The sequence below is a fragment of the Cyanidioschyzon merolae genome, chromosome 18 (genome assembly GCF_000091205.1).
Source record: "Cyanidioschyzon merolae strain 10D DNA, chromosome 18, complete genome".
NCBI lineage: Eukaryota > Rhodophyta > Bangiophyceae > Cyanidiales > Cyanidiaceae > Cyanidioschyzon > Cyanidioschyzon merolae.
Window position 1 is genome coordinate 126,030 of NC_010144.1, and position 11,883 is coordinate 137,912.

The following is an 11,883-nucleotide window of genomic DNA, read 5'->3' on the forward strand; positions in this document are numbered from 1 at the left end:
GCGAGCGTAACCGGACCGACACTTCTCGACGTGGTCCCTGGTCTGCACTTTCCATCCGGTAATTGGCTCATCATTTGACAACATCGCGCTCCATAATAATCCTCTGTCGAATGAGACAACTTGCACTTTCATGTGTGGCGGACGCAGCACTCGTCAGCGGGATCGTTCATTGTAAGCTCGTGATCGTGGCGTACCGCACAGGGCGCGGAAACGAAGATGCGTATCAAGCGGAGCCTTCTGAACCCGTCAAGCGCATCCATTGAGCAATAAAGCACCGCAGGAGGATGTCCGGAGAAGGATTCGTGGCGGACATGCCGCCATACTTGACCACGGCCAAGTGTCATCGCTGCAAAGTGTACACCTATTCTGTATAAAAAAATGAAAATGTCACGTTAAGAGTGTATTACAACTTCCACCTGTGTATGAAATACGTCCACAATAGCCGTCCGTTGCGAAATCGAGACGAGAACGCTGCGATCAACATCCTCCCACGACTGACATCGCAGCCCGAAGGTCAGAAGGGACCGGTGGATGTTTCGAGCCAGAGATGCGAGATAGGAGAAGGAAACAGTCGCAGAATCCTTCTCCGACTGTCCCCTATTGATGGTAGCTGGGAGAGACCCAAACCTCAGCATGTTCGCCCGAGGTCGCTGACAAGAGGATCTCTCCATGCGATTCCAACAACGGTGTAGGCCTGCAACGAAGCGCGCGTCTCGCTGCCGACGTGAAGATACGGACCTTCATCGAGAACAAGCTGCAGCGTCCATCGCACCGCATTACACAGCGGACGAGCAACGACATCAGTTCAGAGCTGATGGGGCCCTGAATTCCAGATGGGCGCATCTACGACCATGAGCTGGATACGTCCACGGAGGTCGTCCCTGAAAACACGCCTAGCATCTGGAACTTCTCTTTGTCGATCTTTCGGATCAAACAAGAAGAGCGCATGGTTTGCTCTCACCTCCATTGTTTTGATATCCCCCAGCAGCATTTCTCATGCCGATTGCATCCTACGGTGCTGCAGCTCCCCCGACTCCGAGCCGATGACCTGGAGTACGTTTCACACCGGCAACCTCCGAGCTTCTGTTGGGATCACGTGACAAAGGCTATGCGGGGAATCCTCTCGCCTTCGTACTCCTATTTCATCTCACTTGAACGAATACCAATGATCCAGAGGGTTGCAGGTACCCGTATACAGGGTTCTGGCCAGCGCCAACGCAGCGGCATTGGATGCAGCGAGGCGGCACCGGTCGGTACACCTCCGGGAGCGTTCATACTCGTCGAGCTGGCTGGCTGGCTGGCTGGCTCGCTGCCTCATTGTTTTGTTCGTTGTTTGAACTCTTGGTTTCGTATTTGATAAGCTGGACGTGATCTTCAGGACTGGACGAGGCGTTACCGCACTAGCCGCAAGCACGGAGCGGACTGCTGCTCGCGTCTCTCGCAGCGAGGTTGCACGTTCGGGCGCTTGAGCCGGCCTTTACGCTATGCAAGCGCTGCAGCAGCTTACATGGGGTTTCGAGCATCGACAGGCAGATGTCGTAGAACATGCGCTCGAACAACTCTTCAATGACGCTCAATCGAGCCAACAAGCAGCCCTGATTCTGGATCAAAATCGTAGCAACAACTGGGCGACGCTGGTATGGCACTGGAGTCGTGCTGCAACGACCTGGCACACTGTGGCGCGTTCGGACGCTTCAGTTGCACAGATTTTTCAAGAGCTGAAGAACGCTTTATCAAGTCTCTATGACGAAATGCGCAACGAGAACAGCGGCAACTGGTTTGTCCCTATTGCAGCGCTGCTCTGCCGATACCTCGTCCAGTGCGCTGCTCGCGTCCAGGTGGAGCGCTCGGACCCGCTGCGCACGGATCGCGACCGTAGAGCGCGTCTCGCTGAGGCAGAAACAATCATTAAAAGAGGGTTGGCACTCATGATCAATGACAGAAGTGCAGAGATATCGGAGTCGAAGAAGCTTGGCGCCCTCGGCATGATCGTGTACCTGCTCCGTATCTACTTTGCGTTGAACAATTTGCGCATGTGCGCTAGCCTTGTCCGGACGGTGGAGTCACCGGGATTCCCGCCATTAGATGACGCGTTTCCTCTCGACCAACGGGTGACTTATCACTACTTTGTGGGACGCATCGCGCTGTACGAGGATCGGTACGTGGAAGCGGAAACGCATCTCGCATTCGCGGCTCACCACTGCCCCGTGCGATACGAACGCAACCGTAAGCGGATATGGACGTATCTCGTACCGGTGCGACTGCTGCAGGGTCGTTTGCCCAGCGTCCGGCTCCTTCGTAAGTACGGACTACGTGTGTATGAACGGCTGCGTGAAGCTGTTATCTATGGGGATATTCGACAATTCGATGATGTACTGCGTAGACATGGTGAATTCTTCATTCAAAGCGGCCTGCTTTTCACGGTTGAAAAACTTCGTCTGATTGTGTATCGGAATCGGTTTCGCGTTGCGGTTCGTTTACTGAATTCGACTCGCATACCGTTGGCGGCCCTGCAGTGCGCCTTAACGGATCCGAAACCCGCACTTGATGAGCTGGAGTGCCTGGTCGCGAATCTGATCTATCGCGGCTTTATTCGCGGGTACGTCTCTCACCAGAAGAAATACCTTGTGACGAGTGCAAAAGACGCTTTTCCGGATATAGCACGAGTTTCACCTGGTGTGCTGCGCTGATACGCGAGCCACCTTCCGAAGCTGCATCTTCGTCTCCCATGCCGATGACATGGAGATGGATCGGTGAATCGGCAGCGCATCCGGGGGCCTTCAACCGCTCGCAGTGCGCTATCAAACAGAAACTGCGGATCACGCACGACGTGTTCGATTCATGTTTTCGTCGTGTATGCGATGTGGCGACGCTGCTATCGTGTCGTGACGCGTCTAACAGGAACGCGTGTCCAGTCGATGAAAGTTTCCGCATTGGGCAGAGCGCGCTGGCGGGCGATCTCCGTTGCATGACCCTCGTTTGCACCGACTTGGTATACGGATCTGGATGCAACTGTTCGGCCATGCTTGATGCGGTGATTTCGATTCCCCATGCCCAGACTCGCGTTAATGAAGCGGGAAAGTGAGAACGCCTCTTTCCGGCAAATCGGCGGATGATTCCGGGAGAATGGAGTGAGACAGTTTTCCCTGGAGTGACCGTTGCGGGCAGTCGTTTGCAGGCCAACGTACGTGCTGTGCGAGTCCTCGTGGGCGTCGTTTTTTATCCTGATGAATCGAGGTGACGATATACTTCAGGTACTGGGGACAGCGAATGTCAAGAGCACCTCGGCAGCAGCTGCTCTTGGACCATACTCGGTAGTTTCCAAAAACGGAACAATGATATCGTTCTCCAGTAGGCCTGGAAACCCGTTCGCGGTGTATGCGTACAGTGTACCAGCTCTGGTGGACTCCTGAATGGTACCATACGTGTGCCTCGTCCCAGGTGGGAACAAACGCCCGCCTGTACTAGGCACAGATTTTTGCATCAAAAGTCTTCCTCGATTCAGCACAACGCACATTCGGGGTAGCAAACGATTCTCTCAAAGGTTCGCTCGATACAAAGCTTCTGGACGCTCCAATAGCGCGATTCATTTCCGCATGTTGATCGCGGCGCCCAAGTCTCGGTGCAGAAAGCGCCTGCGCGCATTGCGACTGGTATTAGAATCACGTCATCGCAAACCTGTTACAAGCGATTGCCTCGCGAGCTGACGTTCGGTCAGCATACCGTATACCAACTCGGTCAACCGGCTCTGTTTCATTGTCTGCGTCTGGGCCTGCTTCAGCGAGAACCTGTGCTCGTGTTGCGTGTATGCCGTCCTCAGCGCATCGATGGGCATAGTACAGAATCGATTTCTCCATTCGTAATCGGCTCTCGTTGAAGATGCAAGCGTGCAGGCCCTGCGCGCTACAGCAAGTCTAGCGCGATGCACGGCCATAAAACTAGGCGGCTGGTCGGTCATAGCCCTTTCCAACACGTGGGAAAATGCTGGCGAATGAACGTATCATACCCCTGTACAACCGCAGCAGCTGGCGACCCCAGCGCGAACGCATGTACTCCTGCCAAAGATCGTCTGTGTGGGTCGTTCCGACGCTCGTGTACGATCTGAACGAACGGAATGTGGGATCCCTTCCTGTCCAATACGACGCTCAGTGCGTCAAGAATGGGGCCCCGGCGCTGTCACTCGGCGCGGTGGTGTGCCCGCTGACCACCATGACCATCATTATCACCACGCCCGATTCCCGATGATGCCGAACCCTGGAAAAATTAAGCAACTTCATCTGCTTTTCGTAGAGGTATTTGGTGTCATCCTTTTGATAATGAGTCATTGCGATCACCATGATGTTTTCCAAAGCCCGGGTCGAAACTCATTCCCAAGTCTGGGACCTCATCCACCTCGCTGCGTGGAAAATGAGTATCGCTGCTGGACGCTGGCACGGAATTCACATGCTGCATGCAGATGATCACGCGGGAGGTCCCCGTGGTCGCTGTGAACTTCTATCCATATCCACGCTGTAAACGAGACGCCTCGGACGAGCTCCCGCGATGCACTTTGCAACCTTGTTCCAATAGTTCATACTCGCTTGCAGGGACGAGATGCTTCTTTGTCTTCTTTTTTCTTCACGAGTTGGAATGGGTTTGGTCGCTGTACTCTATTCTCGTTTCCTCCTTGGGATTCAGACGGACTTGCTCCACGCTGAAACTGACACTAGCCTCTTCTATGTAAATATCCACTATTCCTCAAGAATCTTTTTGTCATGTTTTAAGCAGCGAGCGCGCTCACGGGCTGAAGCGCGCTTTCCGTCTCGTCCCAGCGTACAGGAAGAGGAGCAACAGAGCCGTTCAGGGCTGCTCAAGGCTGGGAGCCACTTGTCGATGAAGCTCAGTGGCACAGATGCGAGAGACTTGCCTATCGATCCGTGAGCATAGCCATAGCGGTTCACAACAATGAAGACGACTCCAACTGCATGGTGCCGGTGAGTATAGGCTTGTACGAAGACGAGCTCGACACGAATCACAACTGCCTTCTCATCGACTGCTATTAACCGCTGGAAAATGGGGTTTTCTAACAGAAGAGCAGAAGCGTATGGGATCGCAACACCTCGAGGAGTTCTTCAACGAAGGTTGCGATGTAGAGCGCTCCTGTCAGTTTGGCGACTTGTGGCCGACCATGCGACTGAATCGCACCCGGGGCTGACGATGACGTCACTGCCACTTGTCTCTATTTTACGACCTGCGATTTGTCGCTCTTTGAGAATCCAAATGCTGGTCTACCATTGCTCCCGAATACAGTCTCAGCAGGCGAGACGAGCACCCGTTTCTCATGCGAGAGAGTTTTGCGGTTCCGTACGACATCGATCGTGCGCTGTTCAACGCAAGACCATCGCTCAGAGAACCGCGCATTTCCCCCCAGTCCATCGGTGTCTCTTCATCACCGCTCGTATGACCAGGACGGAAATTTCACATCCTCTGGATTGTTTCGTAGTATTTTATCTGAGAACATCTGGAACGGAATGGACTGTCGATGAGGAGGTCGTTTAATTAGAGTTTGATACGTTCGGTTTTGGGCACTCATTGTTCAGGATACCGACCAATAGAGTGGTGATTCATTCACCTGCTGACCCTGGAATATCTGGCTCAGACCATTGCAACCCATTTTCCGAAAACGGCCTGTGACGGCATAATTCCTTTCCGCGACCTTTCTCCCATCTACAGAAAACATGTCGTCACTTGAATACCTGCGAGAAAAAATCAAACCAAAACAACAAGGCGTCCTAGTACAGGTATTCTGGAACTCACCGTCCTGAGTATATCGGCATTGCACAAGATCGGGGCGCTGTCGTTGGAAAAATGTCAATGTCCGTCTTGGCACTGGAATCAGCTCGACAGAAATCGAGCTTGGCTCGCCTGCTGCGTCGGAGCCAGCAGCGAATAAATATGAAAATGCCCGAAAAGGCATCCCAGGTTGCGGGTCGTTTGTTGCCACTTTCGCTTCGAGCTGATCTCTATCGGATTCGCGTGACGCTGCCAGAGACACGCAAGGTCGCAGCGAGTCTTGCGCGCGTAATCGCTCCAGCGCTCTCCTTACTCGCTCGCGAGGACCTGGTTTCAACTTCAGTGTTCGGCTGCTCGGGACGTAGATTCTCTGTACAGATGTCGAACGAGAGCAGGTTGCTGACGTCCTCCTTGATGAATATTTCAGTTTCGCTTGGTTCGACGCCGCCGAAACTCTGCGCAACCTCGCGTAGTCGCTCAGCTTTATCTTTCAGAGCGGGCAAACGATGGAGCAGTTCAGACATAAGTTTCCGTACCGTCTCAACGCGTTGGAGGACTTGCTCCTCAAGCGCTCGTTTTCTCCCGTCCGACAGTTCAGTATCAGACTCATTGTCTGATACCAGGTCCTCGAACTGCGCGTTGGAGAATACTGCCTCGGCCTGTAACGCAGTCACCTGCTGGGCGAGTCGCTCGGCCTGTGCTCTGACCAACTGTTCGGCTGTGGCACAGCGTTCCGCTCGTAACCGCCGCAAGTATTTCTCCTTCTCAATAATAAGGGCCTCGAGCGTTTTCACTTTTCCACGAATCTCATTGTCTTCTTCTTCTTCCGGAAAGGACGCCTGAACTTGAGCGAAAACTACACAGTTCTTACGCAAGAGCTCTTCAAGGGCCGCAGCTGTCGCACGCAACTGTTCTCGTACCGCCTCGCGACGGCTTTCTGGAAGTAAGTAGCTTTCTCGAACGCTGGGTTGCAGTGCTTCATCAACAGCGTCATTAAAGCACTTTACTGCCTCGGTGATGACCGACTCGCTGGGCAGCACGACGTGAGGCTCTCGCAGGTAGGGCGCGGTCTCCATAAGCACCGGGTTCGTAGTCAGCGCCGGGAATTCAAATACGGCGTAGAGACCGCGCGCATCGCCTGCGCGTGCCGCACATCGCGATGCAGCGATGCAGCGATGCGAGGCGTCTGCACGAGCGCCACGTACAGACGCGCCTAGCACCGCAAGCCTGGTGGACCTCTGTTCCCGCCACAACGACTTTTCTGGAGCCTGTTGAACGTCGTGAGCTTGGGAGAGGAGCGGAATTCTCTTCCCCGGGCTAGTGATCAGTATCGACGCTCCGGAGACTCTACTTGGATGGATCGGTCTCATACCAAAAGAATGCGCTGACGTTGCTTCGCGTGCAGTGCGCTGCAGTGGCGTGCCGCTGGACTGCTTCGATTGGCAGGCGCGTTCCGTGGATGCGCGTCCTGAAGAGGTCGCACGATCTGTCTTCTGGTTCTCGTGGAAATGCACATTTGGAACTGGTGGGACGCTCACTGTACTGTGGAGGAACTGAATCCACGTCTGTCGTGTTCAGCGGTGGTGCATCATCCAGAAGAGTCCGGTAAGGCTCACAGACTTTGCACCGAGAAAAATGGCGATGCGGGCTGCCAACGTGCCCTTGACGTTGTTTTCGGATGGATTTGTTTATCTGGAATCACCGGAGTTCGCGAACGCCGCTGGCTGCGTTGATGTTTCATTCGCATACGGGTCCCGCAGACGTTGCTACGTTGTGCCAACTCCTGCGCTGTGCGCTCCTCACGAAATCGATATCCGATCGATCTAGTGACCCTGCGGGCACACCTGTATGAGGGAACCGATGCTTGATCGCCTCTTGAAGCATCACCCGCTTTAGATGTACAAAGGTAAACGTAACATGGGCCTCAAGTGTGCCACATGCGATGACCAGGTCTCCGTTGGGACATGATACATTGGCATTGTGACGCGCTTCTTGTCTTCTTACGATCTGCGGTTGTCTTCGAAATAAGAAGCAATGATCGTTGCTTTACATCTCCAGGTGGGTGCATAAAAGCTCGGGAGCATGACGTCTCATCGAATCACAAAAGATCAGAGCCACCATCGTGGTTTCATCTCTCAAGAACTGAAGTCCGTGCATCCCGTTCTCGGTCCAAATACCATAAACACTCCGTTACTGAAACGAGATCCTGATCTATCGCTAAAGAGAAGCTGAAGCGCCGTTTCAGATTCGGATGTTGGCGCGCTCGACTGCGTCTTCGCTCGCCCATACACTGCCCGGTAGAATGGGAGCTCGCAATGCAGCATGATATCGCATGAGGCGATTCGAGCTTTTTTGGAAAAAAGCAGCGTATCTCTTACGGGATCAAGACATGCGGCAGCGCATTCCTTCCGAGCTGACGGCGCTCGATCGCGTCAACCACGACTCTATTGACTTGTAGTAGCACCAACGCTCGGGCGGCTGATCGGGTTTAGCTGCTCCAAGGACGCCCGGGCGGTCGCTCGTGGCGTTCCAATAGTTCCCGTAGACAGAATTATCAAGCAGCGCTATCGTTTTAGAAGACGTTCTCCCAGCGTTCGATCGTGAGTACATGTTCATGCGAAAAGCCGCCCAGCCGTCGGCCCGCTGCATCCCAAGAGCTCAATGCATGCGTGCGCCTGCGTTTCCGGGTAGGGTTCTTCCCTATATTTGTAGGTCTGTTCTGATTGATACATTAATGTGCAGATAACGGATTGCCCCAGTGACCCGTTCGCACTCGCGTCGTGTTCGCAACAAGGCTTGCGCGTAAAGCAGGTACTCGCTCCTCCTCAGTAAGCCGGATCGAGTCGGGCTCACCGAGTAGTAGACGCCAAAACGCCGTACTGCGACCGCTTTAGAGTTGGCTCTGGTATAGACTCCGCATTACCCGCAGAGATCCCGCTAGCACCTCTATCGGTAGGCACAGGCGCTTCAATTATGAACCGAAAACGCTACCGCTTTGAAGCCGGCAAGACAACAGACCCGGACGAGACACCGACAGCGACTGGCGCAGAGCGGAGCGCGAAGACAGTCCTGCGCTCCCTCGTGAAGCAACTGCTGCCGCCTCAAGGCAAACCCCAAAGGAAGCATCGCCAGCGCGACGCCTCGAAAGCATCCGGTCTGGAGGGCAAGTACTCGCCTTCTCGCCGAAAGCGCGATGGAGACGGGGACGCTGCCTCACGGGTAGAGCGCGCCTATGCGGCGATGCAGCGGCGCCTCCAGGCAGCACAAAAGTCATCAAAGCGAAAGGCAGGGCGCTTGCCAGTGCGAGATCCCATTTCCGGAACTTGGCTTGTTCCCGGAACGGATAGTGTCTCAGAACGAGGTGCTACCTCGAATGGTCACCCGCAGACAGTGCGTCTCGTGCGACCCGGTGCCCGCCTCCGCTCACCGATCCAAGAGGTCGCAGAAAGCCCGCAACACACCGCCCCCATGCATAATGTCATCCGCCGTGCTTCCGACTCGCCGCAGCGGGACACGCTACAAGCTGACCGAGACCACAAGGACGACATGCATACAACGGAAGCTGACGCGAGCGATGAGGCGATTGCTGTATGTCCGGAGACACGACGTGCTTTCGGACGAGATGCGGCATCCGCATTCGAAACGCTGGCACCCAAACAGCATAGCTTTATAGTTTTGATTGCAGGAACGTGCGCGGCAATCGCCGAAAATCCCGAACAAGAGACGGGAAAGCTTCAGTCCCTGCCCTCATTGCTGCGTGAACTGGACCGTTTCCAACGTGCTGTGCGCACCAGTCCCAGTGGGACGGCCTGGAGCGCGCACGCGACCCTCCTATGCATACGATCCCTCACAGAACTCTTTTTGGATATTTGTCCCGGGTATCAGATTCGAATCCCGAGCGAACCTAAGGACGGTGTTCGGCTAAGTAAGACTGTAAGGAAGCTTCGCAAATATGAATCAGTGCTGCTGCAAGCCTATGCGAGTTTTATCCGATGGCTCAGGAAACATCTTGAGGGCGCAGGCAGATGCCCCGATACCGCCCACAGCGCAGTCGATGGAATGCTGCGGCAGACGTGCCTGCAATCTTGTCAGGAATTACTGCTTCAGCTCTGCCATTTTAACCATGCAGAGGACTTGGTCGAGATGCTCGTGTCGCAGTTCGGCACCGACGCGGCAACTGATGAAGTACTCGTGGCGACTGCCAGCGAACTTATGGAGCTCTTTGAAAGCTCTACGGGCTCGAGTTTGCGGACGGCGGTTCGACTGGTTCGAGCCCTTTGCCGGCGCCTTCGAGACGAAGGGATCCGTGCACCAGCGGCAATTGTGGAACCGCTGCTAAAGGTTCCCCTGGAAGCGCTTCATGCGGCCCCGAAAAAGAAGCGCCATCAGCAGCATGCGGACGGCGGAAACACTGCACATCCGCTGAGCCGTCGGAAGAAAGCGCGCATGCAACACGGAGCGCTACGTCAGTGGATGGAGGAGAAGCAACGCTTGGACCGCCAAGTCGATGAACAGCTTTCCCGGGATATCCACGACCTAGAAGCGGAATCCACACCGGAGGAGATGAACTGGGCGAGACGCCAAGTCATGGCAGCGCTGTCGCAGGCGTATGCGCAGTGTTTACTGCAGCTGGAGCAGGCGTTGCAGTCACAGACGAATACAGGTGATACGGCAATCCCGCCGGGGAAAAATGAGAGGTCGCGGTCACCTGGGGACAAGGTGACGCCACAGACAAAACTTCGGGACAGGCGCGCGCGCTTGAAGCGGCTCAACAACTTGCTGCCACGAATCGCTGAAGGTCTTGGGCAGATTGCGCTCTACTTGAACGCCAAGCTCTTGAACGACCTGCTTTTGACCATGTATCGCATCATAGACGCCGCATTCGCCGCGGACACGGAGGCGCAATCATTGCTGGGCCTCCTGCGCTGCGTGCGTGCCGCGTACCAGATCATCATTGCACAGCAGATCGCAACACAGAACGCCGATCCAACGTACCTGGACGGCATCCTCTTTCGATGCATGAATCCGACAGGCGTCGTAGTCAAGCTCCCGCCAGATTGCCGTGCCTCCTGGCACCGTGAACTCACTGCAGCGGTGGATTTCGGATTGCTGGGCTCGCGGCGAACGCTCCCGATTCGCCGCGGAGCAGCGTTCTGGATGCGACTCTTAGAGTGCGCGCTTCATGCGACGGACACATCATGGGCATGCTTGTACGTACGCAAGGCGGAATCCCTGGTGGAACGGTATCCGGTGCTGCGAACCTGGCTTGCATCAGCGATGACCGTGGAAGAAACCGACACCAACACCGACACTGATCGAACGATCCTTGCAGCTCCAATAGGCCTGCTGCCCAGCACGCCCCGAGCGCTATCCGATCATCACTGGGACGCGCTCGCCGCCGATCCCGATATCGTAGGCGCTATGCTGCTCGCCGATCAAGCGGTGGTGGCGATCGATGCACACGGCACGCGCGTGCGTGTTCGGGATTTGTGTGCGGCGCCAGCGCTGGGGCCGCACACGCAGCGCGGTGCAGCGTCGATTGCCCAGGCGCTGCTGCAACGCCTGCGTGCACCGCTTCCCGCGATCTAGGAGCGCTCCTGGGGTACTACATCTTGGAACGCGCTGGCGTTCCGATGGGTGCCTTGTCTCGAACGGACGTCTGTCGTCGAGGTGCCGCTCATCCCGTCTGTGTGCGTTTGGCGAGTGCGCGCAACAGGCGTACCAGATAGGATCGGTACACCGGTGCGTGATCGTTTGGGTATATGGTGTTCTTTGGTGCGATTTTCGTGTCTGGGGTTGGTGGAATCCAGCGGCGGCGGGCGGGGGCCTCGGGCGGCTCCCTGTCGTGGCCGCTCTCCTAGATTTCGACAACTATTGCCTGGTCGGGCGATCCCGGACTGGATGGATCGACCGTATACCATGGAAATGGCGGTGTTTGCGCATTCGGGACCGTATTTGGAACCAGAGTATCGACCGAGTCACTGCAAATGGTGCGGCAAGTGCGAGTTTCGCATGTTTCCGCATGGAACGCAAGCCGTGCGAGTTGCTTACCCGCATTGCCGCACGGAACGGGCAGGCCGTGGATCCCCTGGGCAGCCTACCAGTGGCACT

At 55.5% G+C, this 11,883-nt stretch overlaps 3 protein-coding genes across 3 annotated transcripts, besides 1 other annotated feature; 2 read left to right on the plus strand and 1 right to left on the minus strand.

Moving 5' to 3' along the window:
* Window positions 1–1,484: 1,484 nt before the first annotated feature.
* CYME_CMR046C (similar to COP9 signalosome subunit Csn12) lies at window positions 1,485–2,690 on the plus strand (the record flags this gene model as incomplete). Its single annotated transcript, XM_005538305.1, has 1 exon — window positions 1,485–2,690. The coding sequence occupies one exon, from the start codon at window positions 1,485–1,487 to the stop codon at window positions 2,688–2,690; it is 1,206 nt and encodes a 401-aa protein (XP_005538362.1).
* A 3,312-nt stretch (window positions 2,691–6,002) lies between these two features.
* CYME_CMR047C (hypothetical protein) lies at window positions 6,003–6,848 on the minus strand (the record flags this gene model as incomplete). Its single annotated transcript, XM_005538306.1, has 1 exon — window positions 6,003–6,848. One exon carries the CDS (start codon window positions 6,846–6,848, stop codon window positions 6,003–6,005), a length of 846 nt encoding a protein of 281 aa, XP_005538363.1.
* Window positions 6,849–6,995: 147 nt separating this feature from the next.
* Window positions 6,996–7,845: a sequence feature (possible transcribed region).
* A 900-nt stretch (window positions 7,846–8,745) lies between these two features.
* Window positions 8,746–11,361, plus strand: CYME_CMR049C (similar to nucleolar complex Nop3; the record flags this gene model as incomplete). Its single annotated transcript, XM_005538307.1, has 1 exon — window positions 8,746–11,361. The coding sequence occupies one exon, from the start codon at window positions 8,746–8,748 to the stop codon at window positions 11,359–11,361; it is 2,616 nt and encodes an 871-aa protein (XP_005538364.1).
* Between the last annotated feature and the right edge of the window lie 522 nt (window positions 11,362–11,883).